The following is a 12,923-nucleotide window of genomic DNA, read 5'->3' on the forward strand; positions in this document are numbered from 1 at the left end:
TTCCACTGTCACAGTTGTTAATTATCACAGAAGGAAAAGCACCCAAGAGGGTGTGAGTGAAGCTGCACACGCCAGTTTCACAACCTTTTGAGGCAGTGGGACTCCAGAGCTTTTTTGCTGTCTTAATTTGTCTCTGAAGTTGTTGTTGTGGATTATGCTGCCAGTATTCTCCATCAGAACTGCTTGTTGGATGGTCAAATGGCTTCAGAAACCCCATTCCCCCTAGTTTTTTTTTTTTGTTTTTGTTCTGAAAAGTACTTTATAAATACATCTTTACTTACTTACTATCCTATCCTTTTGAAACGGGGTGACTCCGTACAACCGAGCACACCACTATCCACTTCCAGAAGAGACTGTCTGAAAATGGGTGCTCTTATCCTCATATTTAAACAATATCCCATCTCCCCTCTCTCTATAACAACCGACTTTCTACTTCGCCTTCGAGAGTGGCTGTAAGTGGCTCTATAAACACATTACGAACCAGTTCTCCTCTAATATAGCCCAGTAGTTAGGAATGGATACAAGAGCCCAGGGGCTAGAGTCCGCTCTCAAACCTCATAAATGGTAAAGTCAACACAAAGCGGTGATTTTCGTATACTCTTTTTTTTTTCTTTTTTCAGTTTTGCATCGTTAATGTTATCACTTAAGCTAATATTACAGAGTCTTTGGATGCACTGGGAGAATTTAGCTAAATGGAGCTCAACTAACTGTATGGCCCCCTGTGAGTGCATTGCCCAAACATCCACAGTGGACTTTTCAATATGTAGGAGCAACATCTCAATACGTGAGGTCCTTAGCTCCTCATATAATCCTCTAGAGAGAGAAACTAACCATCCTTTGGACAAACATCTTCTTAGTTGCTTGTCTGTAATCTGTCAGGGAGGATGTGGCTCAGGAAGTAGAGCAAGTTGTCCACTTAAGCGAGACACTGTACCCCAAATGGCTCCTGATGGTCAGACCAGTGCCTTGCATAGCAGTTCAGCCGCCATCCGTGTATGAATAGGTGAATGAGAGGCAAAAATTGTTAAGCGTCTTGCCCTTAAAGGTAGAAATGGGCTATATAAGTGCAGTCCATTTACCATTTACCATTCTTCCACTCACTACCGAAAGTTTGTTACCATAGATGAGGACTGAAATGAAGACTGACCAGTGAATTGAAAGCTTTAATTTAGAGCTCAGCTGTCTCTTTGCCACCACAGTCCTATACAAAGTCTTCAGCTGCAGCGGACACAGCTAAACTATATTCAATTTTAGGATCCTCTGCCCCTTTATAAAGACTCAAAGAATTTGAAGAATTCGGGAGGTAGAGGAATTCAGGAAAGAATAAACCTGGTCTCAAAAATGGGTGCAGCTGATCCCTCTTTCAGACATGGCACTCATTTAACTAACACAGCTCTCACTCAAACAAGCACCTCTGACAGAAATCCTTGAGCAACAATCTTCACCATTTTTACATATCTTAAAAATACTTGCAGACCAGACTAGCAAATTCTTATGACATCTTTTCTTGTCAGGCTGTAGAAACATTTTTTCCTTTTTAACAATTGTCAAGAATCTCAAGCATTTCAACAGTAAGATTCCCTGGTAATTTTAACGCACCTGCTGATGGACAAGTCAAGGGCAGCTACATTAGAGACATGTGTCAACCAGGACAGTCCAGCAATATAAAAAGATTTCAGGGTGAATCTTGTCTAATCCCAACCTCTGACCACCTCAGTGACCCGTGCCATGTCAGCCAAGTGTGAGGTGCAAACAGCATTATTGTCCATTTATCACAGTATAGCGCCTATTGGTCGACATTTATTTTTATAAGACTTTATCCAACATCCCTAGATATGTGTTTCACATGGATGTAAAGGGCCTTCACAGAATGGAAGAGGTGATTCGAGGTATCAGCCTGAAAAAACTCTGCCTGTAATGTCACATTGATCTAAGTTGCCAAAGTAGCTGCTTCATCATTGAGCATTGAAATCACAGACGAGGTCTATTAGTCTAAATTCTATATTAAGGTCAAGGCTGTTGATTTTCACAAGTATAATTGTACTGTCCTATAAAGCATGTGGAGTGGACTTAATCATAAAAGTGAATTAATTAGTCAGCCGAATGTGCCGGTTAGAAGTTGAATGATTTGGAAATTAATATATTTCTTTCTGCCATCTGTGTCTCTAGGTAGTCAATGGCCTGACATATCTGTGGAGCCTGAAGATACTTCACAGAGGTGAGTAAGGTAGTGCGTGGGTTGTGTGTTATTAAAAAAGAAAAGAACAGAGTTGATAAAGACAAGCCGAAGAGTGCTGATGTTGCAGTCCTATCAAGCAGTTTGTCTCCACAGATGTCAAGCCTTCCAATATGCTGGTGAACACCCGAGGACAAGTCAAGCTCTGTGACTTTGGTGTCAGCACACAGGTACACTGATTTGTTTGTGTGAGCGTCAGAGAGAGTGAGAGAGTGAGAGAGAGAGAGTGAGAGAATGAGAGAGATACTACAGAGAACGGAAGATGGAAGAGGAAAAAAAGAAAAACTATTGTCTATAGCTCTTTCACCATAGTACTGTTCCGTGTGTGTGTGTGTGTGTGTGTGTGTGTGTGTGTGTGTGTGTGTGTGTGTGTGTGTGTGTGTGTGTGTGTGTGTGTGTGTGAGTGAATGTGTGTGTGTGTGTGTGTGTGAATGTGGGGGGGGGGGGGGGGGTTCTGTGTGCATATGGTCAACCTGTCAATCACTGGATTCATTTTCAACTCAAAACACCAGCACTATCCCAAGGGTCCTCCTCTCACATTGACTCCCACCCCCACCTCTATTGTTCTGCAGACTGCAAAAAAATCTCTTGTTATAATTATGACCCCCCCACACACACACATGCACATACACACAACGGCAAAGCCTCATTGATATGTATTCACAAGATGTGGGGTGAGCGTGGGTGGCAGACAATACCTTCATCATTGTGTGTGTGTGTCTTGGGTGAGTGTGTGTGTGTGGGCAGTTTGTGTGTGTTTTGTAATGTAATCATCAGGGACAGACCTTCAACGTTCCCCAGAACATCAACCCTTAGGATCTGTCTCCCCCTTCAACACACACACACACACACACACACATACTAACATATCAACCATTCCTTTTATAGTAAATTAATATCCACTTTGTTGGAGTTCCAAGGTGAATTTTACACCCTGTGTGTGTGTGTGTGTGTAACACTAGCAGTATTGACTTTTCTTTTGTCTTTTTAGCTCTATTTTTTCTGTTTATCTTTCTTTCACACATACAATCTCACTCCCTCCTCTCTCACTCATCTGTAGGGCATGCTCCAAAAAAAAAAAAAACAAAAAAAAAAAACAGCCATAAGGGAATAGACACTCATTATCACAGTCCTGTCATTGATGGCATGCCCCATTGTATTCACTCACAGACTCACTCATGTATCCTTGTCTGACCCCTGTTCCCTTTTGCAAGGGGTTGAGAACAGCCCAAAATATCAGCCTGATATTTTGATAAATATGGGTAATGTTAGTTAGATCCAGCTGATATAGAACAGTAGAGTAATGACTTTTAAAGGTTACCCTATTACGTTTTTGTCAGTTGACTAGTCTACATTTATGTTGATATGCAGCATGAGAAGTTGCTAATCCACTGTTCATGACTTTTATTTGCAGTTGGTGAATTCTATTGCCAAAACATATGTGGGAACTAATGCATACATGGCGGTGAGTGACCCCAAATTTTCATGTCACAGAAGTTTCTCTACTGAAGATAAAATTTGGCTCAGACTTGTAACTTTGTCCTTAATGGGTGTTGATGTTTTTTCCCCACAGCCGGAAAGAATATCAGGGGAACAGTATGGCATCCATGCAGATGTCTGGAGTGTGGGAATCTCTTTCATGGAGGTATGGCAGTGTATATACAGTATTTGACAGTGTACTATTGTTGGAAACACTGATGAAGGAAGCTTAATATTTTTGCAAAAGCAGTCTAATTAAATCATTTAACATCTCATACTTTAAATCTTACAGGTTATTTTATGTCTTTAGACTGGCTGTTGCTCATCGACTGAGCTGCACGACCCAGCTCTGTGTGTGTTTGTGTGTCCATATGTGTATGCATCAGTATTCATCCGTCCCCAGAGTCATGATGGAGTGCATGCCTGACACCCTGCGTTTTCAAACAACATTTTAATTTCAGTATTACACTTCCCTTGTCTCTTGTCCTCCCACTGACACTATTGATTCTCCATCTGTTTCTGTCCACAGCTCTCCCTCCACTGTAAAACAGATGATTTGGGCTTCTACCTCAGCTTTGTTTGTCAATAATGTTTAATGTCATTACAATTATAACAATAATGGATGAGTTCCATGGAAAAGAGCAATGTCAAAATTATTGACATGATCTCTTTGTGATAAAGATGGAGTTTTATTGTAGTGGACCCCATGGCCATGTTCTCTTTATTTCTATCCGTGGAGGTCTACATTAAGCTAAATGAAATGGCTTGCAGTCCCACTCAATTTGGATTGATCTTTAGCCTACTAGTTGGTCTATTTATGTTCAAGGAAAGACTGTGAGTGTTTTGACGTTTTAATAACGTAATGTTGCCAATAAGCTGCCCTTGACCAAGATGAAAAATGCCCACCTCAAGTGAATTACCAAATGTCAAGGAGAGCTGTCACCCAACCCCCCCAGCCAAAATAACAAACATACACACATTTCATACAACAGTCCCACAATCCTTTCCTCCTCGTCGTCTTTATCCCTCTAGTTTGTTCTCAGCAGGTGGTGATCGTAGGGGGGGTTATAAACTAATAGCTGATGTTGTTTGATGAGGAGGTGTTATCAGCAGGTGGGCACTAAGCTTACCTCAAAGACTGAAAGTCTCAAGCTCTGCACGCTTCACTGACTTCAGCTTCATTTTCTTTCTAGGTCTACACATTTATTTCATGGCATTAAGATACTGGCAATGAACAGACATGTACAGATTATTGCATACAGCATATATATATGAAATGTGGACAAAATATGATGAACACCTGTGATGTCTAATGCAATCCAGTTCAGCTGCCATACAACAAATTCTAACCTTTTTGTGAAGTTTATAATATTTCTTAACCTTGTCTGAGATGTTTTAATTGAGCTCACATATATAGACACACATAGGGCTGAGAGTAAAGCCTAAATAAGTTATTAAACTGCACAAATATAGGTATGGTATGTTTGATTGGATTGCACTAGTTTGTACAGGTATTGACAGATAATACCATAGGCTCAGTACTGACTTATCCTTTACAAATGTTTCAGAAATATCCTGTAGCACTTATTATTTTCTTCTTTACACAGTTGGCGCTAGGCATGTTCCCATATCCACAGGTGAGGTATTTGCACTGTTGTATTTATACTGATTTGTATATAATCATTTCTTATCTATTTATATTTTAATACTTTAAAAGGAGATGATTTCTTTAAACAGATTTAGATTATTCCTGTTGTTGGTGGTGGTGGTTAAACTACAATGTTATTTGCATTATGTTCCTTTTTAATTTTTTAAAGATAATGTTTATGTTCTATTCATGTATTTTATTCTATTTGTGTTTCTTTTTATTCCAAACTTTGAATTTCATCAAATAACTTTATCACATTTATGATTGTTATTATTATACTTCTATCTAACAGTTACAAAACGTTGTGTACAGACCTGGAAGAATAATTTTCCAGATTTGTTATTCAGTAGCGAAATATAACTTTAAATGTATTTCCGACAGTATGTGGGGTTATTTGTTTTCTCCCTCATTACATTAAGTTTAAATCCTGCGCAAATGTAATTGCCGACCACAGAAGTGACTTCCAAATCTCATCAAGTCTTAATTAGCCCTTTTTAAGATGGGTTTATCCCACTAATCTCTAGTTGAGCAATCTGAATCTGGTTACCTCAGGTTACCTCCTTGCTGCCCTCACAAATCTAATGGTGATTCATTTTATCCAAATTAACAGTTTGTTCTTTAAACTACATAGCACACATGTACAAATTAGGCTTTGGAAACCTTCATTTTACAACTGAAACTTTGTTATTTTGAGTACCATTTCCACCTGTTGATTTTTTTTTTTTTTGAGGCGCCCTGTATCACGGAAAGTCAGATAAAAGAAGCAAAGTGTGACGTAACCACTGCACTATTTGCCCAGTGATTGCCTAAGTGACTGTATCTATCTGTATGGCAATTATCTTTTCTGAGAAAGAGGAAACCAATTTACAAAGAGCTGGTCCAAGCTGGTGTTGTGAGTTGTGGGTCTTATCTTATGCGGTATAATTTGGTCTTTCAGGTCATAGCTGTTTTGGATTGATTATTGATTATTAACCCCTGATGAAAAGCAAATGGAAATCTTTGTGCAGTGGAGCCATTGTGTGTTTGTAAAAGTCTTAAAGTTGTTAGAGATGTAAATGTGACGCTGTTGTTATCCACGTATATGTATGAGTGTGTATAACTTGATCCGAGGCACGCCTGATATTAGAGCGCTGATTATTCCTTCATTATCATGTTAATTGCTAGTTTATTGTTAGTGTGTTCATGCAAATTAGTGTTAGTTAGATCTACCCTCAATATAAATGAAGTGGACAAAATATGACTAATATAATTCAGTTTATAGATGTAGTTTAGGCTCTATATCACAGTTTTCCTCTTCTCAGTGTTAATTTTCCTGGAGCTCCATATGGTACTGCAGACAGTTCACCTGCAGGCTGTAGCAGAGCGGTGTGGTGAGAGCGCTCGGATCTAGCTCGTCAGGCGCAGCCAGCCAAAGTCCTCAGGCCTAAGCTGTCATTTTTACAGACGCTGGCACAGCTGTCTGTGCAAAACCCCCTGCTACACTTCACAGAGAACATTTTAGTACAGACTGAGGACTGAAGTTGGAGGAGAAAATCAGTTGCATTTGTGTCCACTGTAGACTAGTGTAAGATACAGGATAAGTTGTTAAAGTTGATTTAGGCTTTGAGGCATTCATGATTTAAAAGCCAATTTTAGTACCGTTTACACACGTGTTACATTCTGGGAAAGTGTGAGTGCTTGCCAGTTTCTTTCATTTGTGGATGTTGTTTAGTTGATGCATTATCTTGTATTCATTCTTTTGTGTGTATGTATGCACGCAGAGTGGAGTCATCACCTCATGTTTGTCATGATTAGAGATGGTCTCTTTAATTCCACTTCACCACATGTCGGGATTCATTTGCATTCTTTGTCAGGAGTTAATGGAGTTTTTGCTCGGCTCGCTCTGAAAGTCTTTGAAGACACCAGACCTGATGTGATGTGTATACAGCCGCCAGCACTATTACTTCTGATTGATTTGTTGTCTTTTTGTTTGCTCCATGGTTGTTTTCATTTCTCTTCATTTTGTCATATTTTCTCAAATTTGAATAGATGTCTGGATGAAACACTGTCAGTTTTTTTAGTGTGCATGTTTCAGGAACTTGCATTACACACCACTGCATCCATCAAACGGCTTAGACGCCCCCACCCCACACTCCCAAACCCCCCACCCAATGTTATTTTGTTTTTTCCTCTCAAATCAAATGGAAAGAAAATGGTACCGTGGTACTTATATACTGTATGCGTGTTGTAAACAATGTTTGCTGTAATTTTTCAACGACAAAAGTCAACTCCAAAGACTATGCTTGATCTCAAAAGTCCTCCTTTAAGAAACTAATTACAATTGCATTTCAGTGTATTAGGCTTCCCTTTTAGCTTATGACTACTTTACAAATGATGTAAAGAAAATACTGACCCTCCCTTCTCAATCTTGATTATGTAAATCTACCCTCGTCTCTCACTATTTATTATCATGTTCATTTTTGGCATCCAAGCATTTTTGAACATCTGCACAAACCTTTTTGAAAATGTATGTGATAAATGATCAATTATATTTTGACTTGATAGAGCTTTCTCTATCATTAAACATGTGATGTAAGTGTGAATTTACCATGTAGGGAGCAGTATTGAAGCTTTTGGTTAAGGATGAAAGGAGATCAGAGATGAGCTGGATGATTTTTAACACCTTATACTTTCAGTAAAGCACATCTCAGATTAATAGAGCATCTTATTTGTTGTTGACTAAACAGTACAGGAAACCGAGAACATGACCTCACACCATTCCCCTTATTCTTCTATTGATATCTCCATGATGATGGAGGGAGACTGCCCATCCCTTAACAAAAATATGCTAGTCAACCTTTGTTGAAATTGATGGTTTTGATCACACAGGGAGACTCTTTTTTTTTTTGCTTTATTACCTTTTGAAGAAATATCTTTGGAATCCTTAAGAAGTGAAAAAGCCAACTGATTTTTTAAAGGTGTTTATTGAATTGCTCTTAATAGGGACAGAAATAATTTGACATCCAAAAAATTGATTTTGTGGCATCTTATTTTCACACTGAGCCCACTGTGATATTTTCAAATAACAAAAAAAGAAAAGAAAAGCCTGATGTGACTCACAAATTGTCACAGAACCACTTAAGTGGCTCGTAACAGGGCTCCAAAAGCTCAGAGGCACAAGAAGTCGATGATGTTCTCCACAACTGCAGTACATTTATTCACACACACACACACACACACACACAAGGTATATACACTCTCATTCACAGTCTGTAAAAGAAGTGTCTCCCTTCCTAACTCCTGTCATGGATAAAAACCCAACACTACTGTCAAACAATTGCTCGTTACCCATAGATCAGGTATGGGATGAACATTTTGAAGAAATCCCTCATTGGGAAATCTTGTTTAAGTATAAATATCCTATTAAACAATGTTTACCCTCAGGACAAACATGCAGTTAATGATATGCCTATCAGATAATCAGCCTAGAGTTGAGAGACAATGTGAAAGGGAAAACCTCACTTTTTGATATGTGGCTATGCTACCTAGTACAAGAAGAATAAGTGCTCAATTATGCTTGAATAAGTTGGTCTCCCACTATCCAATTTCAACCCCTGGAGCAGCACGCAATTTGGTCCTAGTAATTATTTCTGAACAAATTACTTTACCATAGTTGTCTTTAATGTGTTTGAATCAGGCAAAACTGGATATAGAAGCAGTTTAGGAGTCTCTTGGTATTTGCAGAGGGTGAAAACCTGTATTTAATTGAGTGAATCAATAAGTGCACTGTCAAAACTATTTGATAAACCTGAAGACGTGAAGAAATGAGCAAGTTATTTGCCAAACACTATTAAACATTGAGCCTAAGTCTTGGACCCTCTATCATTCAATCTGTATAATGTTTAATTTACAAATGTGTGATTCTGGAAATTAAAACAGAATATATTTTGTCTGGTTTATCCTATTCCCCCTATATATTATCTCCCTCTCCCTTTTTAAATGATAAACACTAGTTTTTGTGGATTCCTTTTCCCACTCATTTGAAAATCTCCCACTCTAATCAAATTTAATCAATTTGTATCGCTCAAAAGTAAGATAGCTCTGACCCTCTTGTCATAATGGATTTTGGTAGCATGTCATGTCACAGCCTGTGTATTGTTAGTGCTGCACCTTTTGAAATAGAAACATAGAGCATGCTCATTACAAGGCTTGATCATAGTGTTTGAAACAGTTATTCTACATCCCAGCACATCTAGATAACCTGGAGGGCAGGAATAAAGTGGTACTCTGAAAATGAGCATTAGTGGATCTTCTACCCCCATTCTCCACAAATGAGAGCGAAGCCATTAACATTTGTGTGTTTTCATTATGTAAATGGTGTTAACGCAAATTGCCACCAGGAAAGCAATAATTTTCTCCTAGTGATCATAATGTGTCCAAGTGCATCGTCTTGATTATGACATGCTAATTACATATTGCCTCTTCTCTTCTTCTATGTCTTGCCTTACAGATTCAGAAAAACCAAGGATCTTTAATGGTAGGTTTTATTGCATTAGAATAGGAGAAAAGAAAATAGAGGTCCCTCACACTGTAGTCTGTTACTGTTGGCTGGCTCTCCCACTTGAAAATACATTCAAATTGCATTTTTGCAATGAAATATCAGATCATGCTTAAACTGCTGGTATTACATTAGGTGCCATTATGGAATAATAAAAACATTCAGGAGCTGAAAGATGGCTTTGTCTGAGCTCGCTGCGTTTGATTAATCTAAGTAGATACTTTTTTTATCACACTATTGATTTTCCCGATTGCCCTGAAATTCCATGTGCACTAACATGTTTTTTTTCATCGCACTGTGTCTCCCTTCTTCCAGCCACTCCAGTTACTGCAATGCATCGTTGATGAGGTGAGTCGTCGTCTTATGTGCTTTTGCATCTAAAGTCAGTCCTAATGGCCCGGAAAGCTTATATTTTGTTTCCTAATGAAGCAAACCACTCAGGCGGCTTTGCTCCCCACTCAGTCAACCCTTCACCCTGTGCAACTGCCTCAGGCAATACACATATGCACATGCACATTACTGTAGAGGTTGGACCTGTCATGAGTTACACACACAACACACAGCTACAGTTCTGTATACTACAAAGCAGACAACCAAAACTACTGACTGTTTTTATGTTTAGTTTAGTTTATTTGGATCCCCATTAACTGTTACCCAGGCAACAGCTACTCTTCCTGGGGTCCATGTTAAAATAAATACAACCAATTACAATTACGCCCCCCCCCCACACACACACACACACACACACACACACAATAGTCTACACTATAGAAACAACAAACAAACAAACAACAACAACAGCAACAACATGTGTTTTATGTTTCTGTATAAAATGCATATTCACAGTACACAAACCCAAAGAGACGGATTATGACACATCACGACCACAGCAGTAGCACAGCTGTTTTGTTTTTTTTTAATTTCACAATAAACACATGTAAACCTACATGTGTACAAAAGCAACAGTCAGACCACATGCACAAATACTTAATTTGTTTAATTTAATTTAGTTATTTAAAGCATATTTATCCACGCTATAAAGCAGATACCCTTTAGCATTGTATTCAGAAAGATTATGTTGCACCAGTGTCAAATGTGATACATCTGAATGCTTCTAACCACACTTATTTGTTTTTGTTATTGCCCATCCTCCTTTCTTTCCTTCATTTCACAATGCTATGCTTGGAGTTGGCTGAGATTTTAACAATGACTGTAAACAACCCAGACATGGATGAATCTTAATATAACTTATTATAACTGGATTGTCTCAGAGCAATGGCACATTAAAGCAGTGTATTATAGAAACAGGTTTAAGTACAATCTGCCATATTATTCACCCTAGTCAGAGTCTACGGTAGGTAACATCTGATTCTGTGCCTGCTCTTCTCTCTTAAAACACAAACACAGTTCGCTAGTTGAAATACTTTAAATCAAGCTACCATACATTTCTACTCAATCTGGGCCTTCCTAATCCACATGCCTTCATTTTCATCATAGCTGAGGACCTCCCTCTCCTTTCCTTTCTGCCTCAGTTCTTTGCTGACATACACTAATAGCAAAAATGTCACAACACCTCTATAGCCTAAACCAGCCCCTCAAACCCCCATAAGCCATATCGCACATTAAACATACAGTGTCCTTAACTGCCTATAGATTGGCCGTAATTAATAATTAAATGCTTTTGGTTGTAATGGATTGACCCTGGTTGAACTGTTCATTAGTCAGCTAGACGGAGGCATCACTCAAACTATTTTTCCTGTGCCCTTTGCCGTCTCCCCTTGAGGCGAGAGAACACTCTGTTATCCCTGGCGATCCAGCGCTGCCTTACTGTCCCAGCTTATGCAGTGCTTCAGAGGAAGATGCAAGAGTATAAACACTCTTTGGAAAGATGAAGTTGTAAATGTTGATGACTGTGCTATAGTGAGGAAGTGTGTACCAGTCAGTGAGCAGTAGAATACACAGAAGTCCTGTATCTTAACGTGTTCCCAGTTTGTTTCCAGTTGAGAACTTTTAGGATTTAGAGATTTATTTATTTAATCTCCCCTGAAGTAGAACAAAGATTGTGGTTCATCTTCATTGTGGTACTTTTGCTAGCATTTTCATGTGATATCCCACTAGAAGCTGCCTTTTTAAGTTTGCTTTTTAAAGGTAAAGTTTGTAGAATTTAGTGGCATCTATGTTTTAATTACTGTATAATCCCATGAACTTTTCGTTATCTTAGAATGAGCCATTTATATCTACACAGGGAGCAGGGAACGTGGATCCCACCATGTTGCACCGCCATGTTTCTACAGTAGCCCACAATACACAAACTAAACACTGGCGAGTTTCACGGCCACCATAGGTTCTCCTACATGCTTGTAAGGTGTTATTTTTTTCACACTTGCATTTTGTGAAGACCTGCTCCCACTCTGCCTCCGATTGGCTCTGACCCTGATATTTTTACCTTAACTCTAACCATCTAACCACAAAGGCAACAAGTACTAGCCAGTCAGAGCAGATTTTCACAGTGTGGGTGGGGGGAAAAGGCACTTGGAAGGTTAGAGTGAGGGGAGGCGTATTCAGTTGTTTCCAATATGCAACCTCACCGCTAGATGCAAATAGATATTTTACACTGCTCCTTTTAAAAATATCCGATTTCATAGAGTAGTTAATTTAATGCTTTGGTATTTTTTAATTGAGCTAGACACACCTATCATGGCAGGTGTGATAAATCATAAGTTACTCACTGACATTTTGTAGATATTGCCCATTAGTAAACACTGTGGAAGTGATCCAAGTACAGTTTTATTTCCTTTGGTTGTGATGCATTGATATTATGTATAACTTATTCACTGGAGATTTGAAACTTGCTTCAATGGCTGAATGCGAAATGTGCTCTTGTGAGTGAATCATGAATATTATTGTAGCAAGAGGTACAGTATGTGTGTGTTGCGGGGTATGCTTGTCACTCAGGTGCGCAAATATATACGGAGATGAACATAGAGGATTGGACAAATTAACAGCTACAAAAATGATTATGA

The 12,923-nt window shown here is 38.8% G+C and overlaps 1 protein-coding gene across 2 annotated transcripts in view; it reads left to right on the top strand.

The window, feature by feature from the left end:
• Nucleotides 1-12,923, top strand: part of map2k5 (mitogen-activated protein kinase kinase 5) — a 55,967-nt gene that overhangs the window by 25,649 nt on the left and 17,395 nt on the right. Inside the window, exons 13-19 of one of the 2 annotated variants that reach the window (XM_053316112.1) lie at nucleotides 2,170-2,218; nucleotides 2,333-2,406; nucleotides 3,651-3,701; nucleotides 3,810-3,881; nucleotides 5,323-5,352; nucleotides 9,853-9,879; nucleotides 10,216-10,248. In XM_053316112.1, the coding sequence (XP_053172087.1) occupies nucleotides 2,170-2,218; nucleotides 2,333-2,406; nucleotides 3,651-3,701; nucleotides 3,810-3,881; nucleotides 5,323-5,352; nucleotides 9,853-9,879; nucleotides 10,216-10,248 (336 nt within the window). The remainder of the gene's footprint in view (nucleotides 1-2,169; nucleotides 2,219-2,332; nucleotides 2,407-3,650; nucleotides 3,702-3,809; nucleotides 3,882-5,322; nucleotides 5,353-9,852; nucleotides 9,880-10,215; nucleotides 10,249-12,923) is intronic. The other variant, XM_053316120.1, reaches the window with a different exon arrangement.

This window comes from Scomber japonicus, chromosome 1, assembly GCF_027409825.1.
Source record: "Scomber japonicus isolate fScoJap1 chromosome 1, fScoJap1.pri, whole genome shotgun sequence".
NCBI classification, from domain to species: domain Eukaryota; kingdom Metazoa; phylum Chordata; class Actinopteri; order Scombriformes; family Scombridae; genus Scomber; species Scomber japonicus.